The 15,083-nt window shown below is 36.9% G+C and overlaps 1 protein-coding gene across 6 annotated transcripts in view; it reads left to right on the top strand.

Moving 5' to 3' along the window:
* Positions 1-10,209, top strand: part of LOC125645909 (regulating synaptic membrane exocytosis protein 2-like) — a 51,080-nt gene extending 40,871 nt beyond the window's left edge. For 4 of the 6 annotated variants that reach the window (XM_048871907.2, XM_048871908.2, XM_048871910.2 and 1 more), the window contains 9 exons: positions 1,608-1,811; positions 2,201-2,408; positions 2,991-3,100; positions 3,477-3,662; positions 3,869-3,986; positions 4,889-5,254; positions 6,797-7,017; positions 7,366-7,505; positions 8,831-10,209. In XM_048871907.2, coding sequence (XP_048727864.2) covers positions 1,608-1,811; positions 2,201-2,408; positions 2,991-3,100; positions 3,477-3,662; positions 3,869-3,986; positions 4,889-5,254; positions 6,797-7,017; positions 7,366-7,505; positions 8,831-9,061 — 1,784 coding nt within the window. In that variant the 3' untranslated portion in view covers positions 9,062-10,209. Of the gene's footprint in view, positions 1-1,607; positions 1,812-2,200; positions 2,409-2,990; positions 3,101-3,476; positions 3,663-3,868; positions 3,987-4,888; positions 5,301-6,796; positions 7,018-7,365; positions 7,506-8,830 lie in introns of those variants that run through there. The other 2 variants (XM_048871909.2, XM_048871911.2) reach the window with 2 other exon arrangements.
* Positions 10,210-15,083: the final 4,874 nt, after the last annotated feature.

Genomic DNA, 15,083 nt, shown 5'->3' on the forward strand with positions numbered 1-15,083 from the left:
CCACAAGAAATACACATACAAAATATGAAAGCTCTCCTTCTTATGGAGTACAAGATATGACCATGGTTAAAGTTTTTGCCACAGACAGGCCAATATTGCCCCCCCCCCCCCCCCCCCCCCCCCCTTGAATCTTCGATTCCAGGGGCATAGAATGTATGTATCCTTTATAGCATGATTAGTCTGTCAAATGATTGTTTATTAAAATGTGCTGTGTTATAATTACAACAGTATATGCACCTTTAAATAGATTTATATCTTGTACAGTATCATGACTAGTTATTTTATATACACTTAATGGTTTAGCAATCACATGTATGGCACGCCAAATTCACAAAAATGAACTAAACATTGTTTCACAGTTGATAAACTAGGTTAACTATAATTTACGAACTGTAAACTATAGTTAACGATTCGTTAACTATAGTTTTCATCCGTAAAACTATATTTAACGGTTGTAAACTATAGTTTACAAATGCTAATCCAAGTTTATCTGTCTTTAAATAAACGTTAACAATAGATTTTGCTGATAAATACAGATTACCATTTGTAAACTATAATTTACATTCGTTAACTATAGTTCACAATTGTTAATCCTAGTTTCACAAATTGTGATACTATATTTATCAGACTTGTAAACCGTAGTTTACAATCGTGAAACCGTATTTATCAGATAAACTATGTTTTGCAATCGCTAATGATTGTTTTCATTGTTAATTATAGTTTACTCTTGTGAAACATAGATTATCTGTTAAATATGGTTTACAGATGTGAAATATAGATTAACGTCGATAACTATAGTTTACGGTCCGTAAACTATAGTTTACAGTCGATAAACCTAGTTTATCAACTGTGAAACTATGTTTAGCTCATTTTTGTGAATTTGGCGTGCCATACACATGTGCAGATCGTACATTTTTAAAAAATAATCACGGAACACTCACAGTTTATATTTCTTTATAAATTTGACCCTTTGAGAGCACTTTTGTGGGGTTGATTTTTCTCGGACTTTCCCGTCTCGTCATTAACTTAAAGTGTGCAGCTGTTGCAGCTCTGATCTATTAGCGCTGGATTGTTTACATGGAGGATTCTGCACTGTATCATTAATTACAAAGAGATTTTTTTCTGAACAGAATTTTGAAGTGATTCAATTAATGGTGTTATTATCATATAGGGGGAGTGTATGATAAAAGTAGAATACGAGTGTATCTAATTCAGAAAACAGCTGAAGAACATTAGCCACAATATGCAATGTGATACTAGCACAGGTATTGTATTACAAAAATTATGTAATTGAAATTAATTAATAATGAATTGATTGCATGATAGTCACATCACATTGCCCCAGGGCAGTATTCATAGGCCCCAAAACATTTCATGCAGGAATTCGCTAATTACCCCAGAATCAAGCTCGTTTATTATATTGAGAGCGGTACATGTTATAACAGTTACTATGTTCTTCATGTCTACAAAAGATATCACATGTAAGGAAAAAGCTAAGATTGATTATGATATTTCTATCTGCATATTATGTAGAGAGATCAATCAGATCTAACAGAAATGTGACTGGGAGAGACATGTGTTTAGTAACAAGATATATTGTGAAACAGCTGACGTCGGCCGTCGCCTGGATAAAACTAGTTCCTGCAGTTCACATGGTAGTTCAGCAGGCAGTGACGAATACTCTGACCCCACAGATTATAGATACTCACGTACACGCACAAGGCCCATACCTATTATTAAGAGTCCGTTCCGGCCAGCAATTTCTCCCCTGGCTCGGGAAGATCCCGTAGCCAGGCTAAGAGAAGCTATAGGTATTGTTCGATTTGCTGTAGCGCTGTATATACTATATTATGCACAAGGTGATGGTTAGAGATTTTCTTTGGTATATGAGAATAATTTAATTAGTTCTGTAGTCTCTTTGGGAAAACACTCTTCCTTACCTTACACACACTGCAAACATTTTCCCCTTAGGCTTAACTTTGCTATCCTAACTACAGAAGAAATATTGATCCTGGAATGTGTTGTGTAAGGAGTGTTATTCTTGCATGCTGGTGTTGGATATGGTGATGAAGTATGTAATTATGAAGGAAATTCTCATTTCAGTAATTCTTTCATGATGTTTTTTGTTGTTTTTTTTATAGGACAAATGCAGGACATGATTAAGTTTTGTTTTGTACAGAATGTTTTCGGATTATTTCAGTGACCAGTCGGGAGGAGCACGAGCGTTCTCATCGACACCCAAAGACTGCTGTTGAGAAGTTATCTGTTCCTGGGGAACAAAGTCTCCACCAGAGGGCGACTTCCCCCAAACCGCCAGACATCCACTCCAGAAATAGGTCAAGGACACCTTCCTCCTACCATCGTGTGCCTGAAAATGTTACCCGCTCACTGTCCCCACCAGACCTCAGGTACTATGATCGTCGGTCTTCACATCCCTACTTTCTTGTTACATACATGGCTTGACCACTGCATGACTTTTCCGGTCCTTGATACTGTAAATTAAAAAAAATTGATACTTCATGTGTTGAGATGCTCACTGTCGTTCATGTGGAGACTTGACATTTACTCACTTTAAAAGTTCTAGTACATGTGATTTATAGATATATTTCAATTGTAATGCGCACCTGCATGAGCAACAAACCAGAATATTTTCACAATGAACTCAGTCAAAAATCATTTTAACACTGAGGTGTATGCTGAAAAGATAAAAACTTTTAGTATTAAACGTGGCGTATTTTTTAGGAGATTTTGAAAGTCTTGGCTTCTATTATACAATGTAACCCATTGAATAGTACACATGTACATTCAAATACTATCTGAATAGTCAGGAAATTAGAACACAGCGTATCTAACTAAAACATTTAAACTGTAGTATTAGGTAAATAAACATGTAATCATTGTTTGTAGGAAAATGAAGTTTTAAACTACTAAAAGTTCTTTTTAGCTGACATTGTCAAAGAATGAACGTTGTTTACTTGTGTGCTTTACAGTTCATCCCCCTCACGACTGATGGCAAATTCACCCTCCAACACGCCCTCTCCAAAGAAGAGGCAATTGCCTGCAATTCCTTCTGATGCTCAGAGGGAAAGCAGAGATCGAGGTCAGATTATGTAATACATGTAGTGACAAAAATGTCAGTAACGTAAAACGTTTCAATGGGTGGTTGGGAAGGGGGGGGGGGGGGGGGTAGGGAAGACTGTGGAACATTTACTATGAAGTCTCGCTGCGTGTAGTAAAGAAGAATGAAAACAGCTACAAACCAATTCACTGGAATGTTTTTTAAGAAAAATGTTTAGAAGTTTTGCAATTTGTGTGTATAAGCACCTTGATCCTGGCAACAAAAATTGAATTAAGACTACTAAAGGGAAAGAATTTGAATATGGAAAACTAAATGCATTGTAAAACCAAATTTGAACCCAAATGCAAAAAAATGAAGGATAAAACATCATGAAGAGAGAAGTTTGTTTATATTTTAGTTGTGAGAGATTTAGAAGAGAGAGCTCGTCAGATAAAGAGTCGGATGCGACCGGGCAGCGTGACTCCAAATCTCTCCGACAGTGAAGCAATGAGGAGCCGTCACAGTAGAGCTTACGACAGATCAGTATCTCGAGAACGAGGATATCCGCCATACGACAGGGACCCCTCACGGGGACGTAGGAGAGGTAACAGAGGATTAGCAATCTTAGGACGGACTTTTCATGTCTTTTGAAATATACTAGTAGAAAAAAAATTTATGTCAATGTTTTAAAGCATTTCAGTGCATTGAATGATTTAGGTGAATGAAAGATAATGTTATATAAGAAACATGGTAAGATTACTCTGAGTAATATGTTTATAATTGATCTACAAAGTCTTTAACGCTTTTTAGATTTGGGCAATGAGTATGATATTCCTAGTGATGCAGATAGTGACATCTCTGAAATCTCCAAAGTCAGCACCATAAGTGTTCGCTCCACCCAGTCTGAGAAACCCCATAGAAAATTTAGGTCAGTTGCATAATATTTTATATCTGTTAAAAAATTCTGTTCACCTCACGAACTCGGGTTGTGATATTTTGCCTAAATTAGACTTTACTGGTTCCCACAGATGACTGTTAAATACAGGACTAGTTCCCACAGATGACTGTTAAATACAGGACTGGTTCCCACAGATGACTGTTAAATACAGGACTGGTTTCACTGTATAAGTGTTAAAAATCAGATGCAGCTAGATTTCCTTATCCTGCCTCTGATAAAAATCTTGGAATGGCTGAAACCAATATTACATACAACGATGTTATGTCTTTTACTAACCTAATATATTCAATATGCCCCTTCCACGTGGTTTACTGACCATATATGTGTACTATGACATCATGAGAATACATATACCCTGTCACTGGAGTCAGCGCATATTATGTCGTTGTAGGTGTACGAAAACAAATGAATTCATTTCTAAATTTACAGTTTGTTGAAAAACTTGTTTTTATCCTGTTGATGGTTTAAATGTTTTCATTGTTGTACGTTTGATAAAGTACCTCAAGAATACATATATTGCAATCATTTATTATGACAGTTGTCATGTACATTAGAAAAGCATCAAGAATGTACCTTTAATTAATGTATAGGTAAAATCATTGATAGGATAAATTCGTTGTGAAGACAGTTAGAGGGGTAATACGGAAATGTATGGGGTCCTTACGCCTCTCCCAATATGATTTTTTTCAAAGTGTCTACATAACTAATAATGTCATGCTATCAAATTAAAAATAAAACACAGGAACTTGCATGCACTGGTTTACCATTGTAGTACTTGTTGGATTGTAGTGATAGTACTGTATGTAACTAACAGGAGAGGGGAGACCACCACTTGTTATTATTGTACTCATTAGTTCTTCCATAACTTTCAGTCAATTTAAAGAGAAAATAAATACCAAGTCCACAATTCCCCGACAACAGCAACCGACAGTGCGCACCCCAACCAGTGATGGTCAAGGCTTCCAGAAACAAAACAACAGTGGTAGTATGTCAGACTCGGAAGTCGGGTCATGTGTCACGGAGGGTCGTCGACGGCGACCAAGTCTGGGTCACAAGATTGGGTCGCTAATCGGACTTCAGCGCAGAAGTAGCAGTGCTTCCCAACTGTCTGACGGAAAGAAAAAGAGCTCGATCCAGCGTAGCGAGGAGGTGTTGTCGGGGAGAGGCCTGGTTAAACAACCCAGTAAGGACTCCACAGACGGCAGCATTGGGAGCATAAGCAGCGACTCTGGCAGTGTGTAAGTGTGAGATATCAGAAGTCATAAGCAGCGACTCTGGCAGTGTGTAAGTGTGAGATATCAGAAGTCATAAGCAGCGACTCGGGCAGTGTGTAAGTGTGAGATATCAGAAGTCATTAAAAGCGACTCGGGCAGTGTGTAAGTGTGAGATATCAGAAGTCATAAGCAGCGACTCGGGCAGTGTGTAAGTGTGAGATATCAGAAGTCATAAGCAGCAACTCTGGCAGTGTGTAAGTGTGAGATATCAGAAGTCATAAGCAGAGAGTCTGGCATTGTGTAAGTGTGAGATATCAGAAGTCAGTTTGATACACAGAAATAATGAATGCCTGATGTGAAATGATACTAGGATGTGTTAAACACTGACAAGAGATAATTAACTAGAGTGCAAGAAATCAGTCACTGGAAAGATTGAGAATGGTACCCCTACAAGTGGGGGTAGTACTGGGTTTCATGAGTGTGAAAAATCAAAGCCTTAGAAAGTCGAGTATATGATGTATCATTGTAGAGTTGTTTAAAGACCCATCTCATGACCATATGGTCAGTGAAAATGTAGGCGGAGCCTAATCTAAACAGATGTTATTTACCTGGAGTGGCCAGGGTCTACCAAGGTGTTAATTGCTATATCCCATGGCACTCAAAGAAATACACAGAGACAGAACATGGTAGAAATCTACCTGTCCATGCTTTTTTTTTTAATATAGTTTTAATATACACAGGACCTGTCTCAGGGACCTCTGCAGAGTTTCTTTGGACATAGTGTTTGAATAATGGTTGTATTAATCCTAAGGGTAGCTGACACACATTCTACACCCACCCCCTCTTTCTCTCTCTCTGTCATTGACTCAATGAATAATTCCTGTTATAATATAGAGGTATCATAAATTGATGACAAATTATTTCAATAGGTTACAAGTTTTAGAAATTATTGTGCAAATTATTGTTTGGTTTTTGATTGTGTAATTTATAATACATATACAGGTATTTAGAGGGGGGAAATTACAATTACATTGAAATTGCATTGTTCAGGAGCCTTTTTAAAAACAATTGAATTACAAGAAAATAGCAGATGTGGACAGGTCATTGCTATCAAAACTCAGGTATACTGGGCTTCCTCAAGATCTAAAGAATGCCTGTAGATACTGGCTGTTATTGTTATCAAAACACCTCTCTGGGGTAGCCCCAGACCACAGTGTCTGCAGATGTCACTCCACCTGAGATCTATTGTTAAATGTTTGATTGGCAGGCAGCTTACAATTTGGGGGTGTCAACTTAAAATTGTATAATAGAAATATAGTCATTCTCAACCTAGACTCTGATTTCAATTATTCTTAAATGCCTACAAGAATGAAACCCAAGTGATGTTTTTGAAATAGTCATTACCTCATATCTCAAATGGAATACCCACTAATCTCACCAGCGACACTTCTAGTTTTAGTGTCTCCTTGTACAATACTTAGGTGACCATTAAGGACCATGGACCTCTTGTTCACACATATTTTGTGGCATGATTGTAGCTTTGATAATGTACTTTTATCTCCTTAGCCTCTGGCTGAATCCCACAGGAATGAGACTTGGACCGGAGGGACAATTTGGAGACTTCATTGAGGGTCTGGGGCCGGCTCAGCTTGTTGGTCGCCAAGTTCTTGGCTCTGCCTGTCTAGGGGAGATCCAGTTGAGCTTGTACGACAGGAAGCACCACCTGGAGGTGGAAGTCATCCGAGCACGTGGCCTCATTCCAAAAGCAGGAGCCAAAATACTTCCAGGTTCATATTTCATTATTTTCTACAAAACAGACTAAATCCATGATATGGTTTGTGTAATTCACTGATAACATACAATCTCCTTGCTTACATGTATCAAGAAAAGTGCCTCATTTCAAGATGTTAAAAGGTCAGGGTCTCCACATAACATGCCTCATTGATTTTAAGATGCAGGAACGTAACTGCATGTTCCTACCGGTTGCATGTTCCTACCGGTAACTGTGTAAACAATGATCAAGTATGCAGAAGTTTTTATGGAGAATTTTGTTAGGTTATCAATTCATAAACATTTTTATGTAAGAAAAAATTTCCAAATCTTCCATATTTAAAAAATTGCCATGTTTTGGACAGCCCCATACGTGAAGGTGTACCTGATTGACGGCAAACACTGCACAGAGAAGCAAAAGACAACGGTGGCGCGTCGCACCCTGGACCCCCTGTATCAACAACAGTTAGCCTTCACCGAGGACTACAGAGGGAAGATACTGCAGGTAAACACACCTGTCACCCAGATTCTTATCCCACTAGTTACAATTTAACTTCGCAGTTGTGTTAAGTAGGGCCATAGAAATATGTCAGGAAAAAAGCGTTAATAAACAGATCAATTTGTGACAAATTCTGTAAACACAACCCTTTTATACAAAAACAATATGTATATATCATTAAGTGCACATTGACCTCTTATACATTGTTCACCACACCGACAGTCTCTACATCAACTCTGTATCACGTGATCAAATATCAAGATAAAAACGTATCGTGTATGTATAAATCGTTGAATTGGCACGATATCCAGATATCAATGCAAGTTGAAGTTAATATAACTTCAAAGCATATTAATTTCTTAATTTGAAAAGTGCTGAGAGCAAGTTTATTGTGACTTGTAACATGTCTAATTTTTGCATTGAATATGCAAGATGCAGCGATTTTTGCACATACGAAGTTGAATCTAGCCTGAAAAACATATTTTCTGTTGAAGCCAGAACTTCCTCCCCCAACTTTCCTTTGGCACTGAAGTTCACATGTCACATAAATCAAACATCTTTCACTTAAAAACCTCGGAGTGTCGTGCCAATGATGAAATTTTTATGTACGGAAACCCTGTTTATGCAAATGAGTCCATTGTGAAAGTAACTATACGTGTAGATTAGGGGTGATATCAAGATCACAATATAATATGGATATTACTTTAGCATGTATGCTATATAAAGAAGAAATTGGAACTTTTTCAATATTAAAGAGAATTAATATAACGCATTTGACAGAAACTTTTATGCGGTTGCAGTTTACCGTTTGACAGCGGTGGTAAATAACGAAACAATATTTTGACATTTCCAACCACAAAAGGACTGTAGATATGTACGTCATGACCTTCGTCATGACGTAATTTTCATTGTGACGTCGTGCAATGTGTCAGTGCGGTAAAGTATATTTATGTACAGCACTGGTATTAAATTTTTTATAGGGAAAGCCTTAACTCAACCGCGTTGTGTATCTCGAACATCAATATCTTGAATTCTTTGGATATGTTGAAGTGAGTTGGAAGTCCCAACCTACATTTTGGTTATGTATTTAAACCTTAATACCTCAAACCCTGACAGAATATTTCGGTAGTATTTTTGGGGCCCCATCGAGTTTGAGATTGACTGTATATACAAATAGGGATGGTTTTAGTATAAGAAAAATTAACTTCTAGCAAAACTTTCTTCATCAAGTTAACTTTTAACCCTGAGCTGTCTACTGCACACATTATTTTGATGATAGAATTTGTAAGAAGAAATACGGCATTAAAACTGAGAAAACTTTGATGTTTCAGGTTACTGTGTGGGGAGATTATGGAAGAATGGATCGTAAAGTATTCATGGGTGTGGCACAAATACTCCTAGATCACTTAGACCTTTCAAACATTGTCATTGGCTGGTACAAGTTGTTTACCAGCTCCTCATTGGCTGGTCATCATTCATCATCGTCGACGATTGGTCATTCTCGTAAAGGCTCAACAACCTCCTTAGATAGTGGTTATAATAACAACAGCCCACGAACATAGCATTAGTTAGGGTTTAGTATGTTAACTTTCTCTATGTGATTAACCTTTTTCAAATTTATAGTAGAGTATGCAATTTTAAGTGAATGTATGGTAGAGAAAAGGGCACGTTACTCATGCATAAAGTGGCCTGCTGCATTAGTTGATAATTTAAATGAGACATTTTTGAATAGTACATTTAATCATAAATGTTTTCATCTAACTGTATTTTTCATGTCACACTTGTTCTGTAGAATGAGGTAGATTTCCAATTTTTAAAAAAAAAATGGAGGAAGATATGAAACAACAGTGTATGTAATATATCCCTCATTGGCTGTAGAAGCATGCATACTGTCTGAATGTGTTATATTGTTGTGTTCTCTGAATAGTGTTATATTTATGCATGTATCATGCAAAATATGCAAATCCTGTAAGAAATGTGCTAGACTGTTTCATGTAGTGCAAAGTATGCCCACTGACAGAGTGGAGCCTACGAAGTGACACCATTTATTTCAAGGATTTTTCAAAATTGAATGAAATTTCTGCACATTTTGATCCCACAAACAAATCAAATCTTTTTAAAAAAGGGAAGGATTTAGCTTAAATGGGCATTGAAGGACAGAAATTGATAAAACACAAGCTGTTTCGTCCTACCCATATAACCACTACATGTATATATACCTGAAAAAACTCCTATAGGCAAGACTCGGCATGTTATTTTGAATGTTTGAAAACTGTTGACAAGTTGATGTACAGATTTATCTGCACATGTTTGTAATGATAGGTTTTTACGGCAAGTTTTGTTACGTTATTAATTTGTGGACATTTTTATGTGAGTAGTTGTATTTGTTAACAATTATGCATAGAGTATACGTCAATGTTGTAAATTACGTGTAGTTAAAGTGGCATGTCATGCACTTGTGTTTATGTTAAGTTCTAGTCCAAAAAACGGTGTTAGCTGAAGTTTCAGTTGTTTTTATATTATGACTGTTTTTCCTTGTTATTGAAACAAAAATCTGTGATCATTTTAATTTTCCTCTTTGATTAGAAATATACATTATATATGGATAATATTTCTATATATTTCTTATGATACATTTACATGTATGTTGCATATTTAGAATAGGTATGTAATTTGTTTCCCCATAGAAGTTATAATTACGAAATATGTACATATGTTTTGTTGTTATTTATAGACTTTCTTAATGAACGATTGGTTTACATGTTTGTGAGTGGAGTGACAGAGGACAGGAATAATGACCTTAAGGACTGTAGTGAGAGTTTCTCAAGGCAGGAAGCTGCACTCTATAGTATATTTGCCTCATTCTGTTTCAGGTTTAAAATTATCAAAAAAAAAGTTTTACGATTGGTTTGGGATTTTAGGCCACACACATAATTTTTACCCCCTCAAACATGTTTGCATCTCTTAATCACAAGCGGGCACAGTGGTCTGTAGTGTTTCAAATCTAACATACCTTTTTCCAGAAACTGATCAGAAGTTTAAAAAAAACAACAAATCTGTATAATGGAGGTCACATTTTTTATACAGAGGACAACAATGTATTGGAGATGCTGGCGTACTTTCTGTTCACATACTTGGCATTGTGCCCCCGGACAGATCAAAATTTCAGTATGTCAAATTTGGGGGGGGGGGGGGGGGGGGGGGGGGGGGGGGCAGGGTCCAGACATTTATATACATTTATAAAAACAAAGAGATTATTACTTAACTGTAAATGTAGCAGGGTTTTTTTTTTTTTTTTTGTCTTGGATTGTACTTCCAGCTTAACATCCAAGTAGCATGTAGAGCAGAGCTTGTTTATCTTATTTTACTTACACTATTTTGCACATGCATTGTCAGAAGAGGAGCCAGTTTTTGTCTTCGCCAGATGTACAATGTAGAAGCCATGTCTACTCCTATAGCTATCATCAATTTTATACTCTAATGAAGTTGTACGTTGATTCTGTAAGGAATTTTACAGTTAATGTGTTGCTTAGATTTTCATACCACACAAAATCTGTCCCACGGGAGCACATTTCGGTCATTTCCACCAAAGCGTGCTTTATGGATCTAAGATAGACAGACTTTTGCTTATCATTCTGTAAACTGAATTTTGAGTAGCTGAAATTTGTATACAGTAGTCTTGGCAGAATTCAGTTTTGCTCTGAACAGATTGAGTTTTCTTTGTTACGACAATTTCATCAAGGCAAAGCACCATTTTGTTGACGTTAGGAATGGAATCAACTTTACACTGTTACAATCAAATAAAGTCAATATAAAATCTCTATGTTCATTTGTGAATTAATGTGTTACCAAGTACTGTATTGCAATACGATAATATATTGGGAGGAATAACAACGAATATTGAAGGCACGAAATGCGATCAGGACGAACATGTAGGACAAATCGTGATCAGATTCCTTCTGTTGACAAATTAATGAAATTCTAAATTCAATTTTTAAAACAACATGATTTGAGTGTTAGACCTTCAAACATACAGTATATGGATAATATTTCTATATATTTCTTATACATTTACATGTATGTTGCATATTTAGAATAGGTATGTAATTTATTGTTCTCCTGTTCTGTAATTTAGGGAGATCAGTTGTTCGGTTATTGTTTTAAAATAAATAGGTTTTAGATAAACTGCATTGCAAAAGCCTTAATTAAAATTACCATTGTGAAGTTAGTATATAGTATAGTAATATAAAAATGATTGATCTAGATATAGGACTCACGGCGGGTGTGACCGGTCGACGGGGGATGCTTACTCCTCCTAGGCACCTGATCCCACCTCTGGTATTTCTAGGGGCCCGTTTGTCCAACTCTTTATTTTGTATTCCTTTTAGGAGTTGTGTGAGATTGATCACTGTTCGTTATCATGTGGGTGTAACCGAGTAAACATTTTCTTCAGCCGTCTTTGCTTTGTGATAGCCGACGTCAGATCAGCCATATGTGCATTGTGATAGCCGACGTCAGATCAGCCATATGTGCATTGTGATAGCTGACGTCAGATGAGCCGTCTCTGCTTTGTGATAGCTGACGTCAGATGAGCCATCTGTGCTTTGCTCGTATGAATTTTAATTGATAAATATAGTACATATATATACGAGGGCTATTCGATATGCAATGTGTATTGTACCACAACGCGATAACGCTTTGCACGATTTCGTGGATGATGATACTCTTGAATTGCTCTATTCAATACCTTTCCAACCGTATAAACACGAGCCTTCAGTTCCACATAGTTTTAAGCTGTGGTCATTTCAATAGATCCAGTCGTTGACCACTTGTAAAAATGTGTTGAGAATATTGAAGAAATTAGAGCTTATATAAAAGTTCGCACAAAACTCGGTCATTCGGTAATGCAGCTTTTTACTGAATTGGGGGAAGTTTATGGGTCTGATAAAGTATCTTATGAGACAGTTCGTAGGTGGAAAAGAAATTTCTGACTGGCACAGAGACCGTCAAAGATGGAACAGAATCTGGCCGACCTGTGACTAACAGGCAAAGCAAATGTCTCAAAGGCAGGGAAATAATTCAAAGTGATGGCAGATACACGATTCGTGATATTGACAAAACTGTTGGCATATCGCTCAATCTAATTAAAATCAGACTTCTTAAATCCGTGCCGCACACTCTGCATTGCGATTGTGAACGTATACTAGGATCTGATTTTAATTAGATTGGCATATCGGTTTCGCGGGTGCATTTCATTTTGAAAGTATGAAAGATTTCTGCCAGATGGATACCACATATACTAGTATTGAAATATGACCAAAAACGGGTACGAGTACAAACCGCTAAGCAATTGATCAAAATGTTTCCCAAATTCAATCAAAGACAATTTGCAAACATTGTTACATGGGTTCACTATTTCGAACCAGTAAGAAAAATTGGAAACAAAATATGGCTAATTAAACACGGTAGAAGGCCTGTAGTTGCCAAAAGAACCATAAGCACAAAAAACAATTCCGGTGCCGAAGGGCAAAGGTGTTACAAGTCGGTATTACCAAGATGTTATACTTAGAAAAGCTCAAGAAATATTATCATAAACGACGCCCTGTGTCAGGATTTAGGCATGTTCGTCTACTTCATGAAAATGTTCCATCACATACATTTGAGTTTGTGAGGCAATGTTTGAAGTCGGAGAAGGTTACCTTCTTGCCACACCCACCATATTCTCCAGATCTAGCCCCATGCGACTTTTTCCGTTTTTCAAAACTTAAAAAGTTCCTATCTGGTCGTCCTTACGAGTCCCAACAAGCCCTTGGCTCAGCCACAGGGGCTCGGTTGTCAGTTATTGAAGTTTTGTATTATTTGTTCCCGAATAATAAATTGAAGTTTTGCATGATTTGTGTCCGAATAATAAATTATATAAATAAAACCCACCACCAAAATCCGCCTTTTTCGAGGTTTTAAAAAAGGTGTATCATGTGTACATTAAAAAAGTACTTTTTTTTAATTCGGGAACAAATAATACAAAACTTCAATATCTGACAACCGAGCACCTGTGGACTGGCCCCGTGAAAGTGGATTGTAAATATCATAGGATTAAACTTTCTTTAAACGAAAGGACAAGGGGCATTAAGGGCCAAAATTTGCCCAATGTCAAAACAATCTATTTTACTGTTATTCTGATCAATTGCGATTAGTGTCATCAATATTAGCCATCTTTAGATTGATTTTCGTACATTCTCTGAATTTAGGAGCAAAATAATGAAACAAGAGGCCAATGGGCCACATCGCTCACCTGAGTCACCTTGGCCCATATTTAAAGATTTTTCCTATATATTCGCATATAAAACTTTGATCCTTATTCTGGCCTCAACCTACCGCCAGGGGGCCATGATTTTTACAAACTTGAATGTGTACTGTGTCAGGAAGCTTTCATGTAAATGTAAACTTCTTTAAAACAATAGTTCTTGAGAAGATTTTTAGAGATTTTCTCTATATATTTGTATGTAAAACTTTAAGCCCCTATTGTGGGCCCAATCCTACCCCTGGGGGCCATGATTTTAAAAACTTGAGTCTGCACTATGTCAGGAAGCTTTCATGTAAATTTGTATTTTCCCAGCCCAGTGGGTCTTGAGAAGAAGATTTTCAAAGCGTTTACCTAGGCATTCGCATGTAAAACTTTGATCCCCTATTGTGGCCCCATCCTACCCCCAGGAGCCATGATTTTAACAAACTTGTGTCTGCACTATGCTAGGAAGCTTTCATGTAAATTTGTACTTTCCTAGCCTTGTGTTTCTTGAGAAGAAGATTTTTAAAGATTCGACCTATTTATTCCCATGTAAAACTTTGATTCCCTATTGTGACCCCAACCTACCCCCGGGGACCATGATTTGAACAAACTTAAATCTGCACTATGTCAAGAAGCTTTCATGTAAATTCCAGCTCCTTTGGCTCAGTGGTTCTTGAGAAGTAGATTTTTAAATGACCCCACCCTATTTTTGGCATTCTTGTAATTATCTCCCCTTTAAAGGCCTGTGTTAGAATTCATAATATTATAAAATTACACTGAAAAAAAATATGACCAATACTTGTGTTAGAATTCCTCATTTTGGGGGAAAACGACGGGTTTTTACAACCAAAAAAGTAACAGATTTCTGAAAACAATGAATAACTTTTATGTTAAACAGAACATGACAAAATAAATAATTCCATATTTTAGAATTCATCATATAAGATTACACTGAAAAAAAAATCATGGCTAATGGATGTGTTAAAATTCCTCATTTTAGGGGGAAACGACGGATTATTACACACAAAAACCACAGATTTCTGGAAACAATGAATGACTTTTATTATGTCTCCTCTCTTCCAGGGGAGACATGTTTTTGTACTTTCTGTCCGTCTGACTGTCACAAAATCTTGTGAACGCTTCTCCTCCTACATGGCTCATTGGATCGACTTGAAACTTTGTACAATGCTTCATTGCCATTAGCAGATGCGAATATTGTCGGGACAAGGGGATCCAATTATTTCCCTCTAAGTTATAATGGATCTAAGGGGGTGGACGGTGTAAAATAGTCTGTGAAC

This window comes from Ostrea edulis, chromosome 6, assembly GCF_947568905.1.
Source record: "Ostrea edulis chromosome 6, xbOstEdul1.1, whole genome shotgun sequence".
NCBI classification, from domain to species: Eukaryota; Metazoa; Mollusca; class Bivalvia; order Ostreida; family Ostreidae; genus Ostrea; species Ostrea edulis.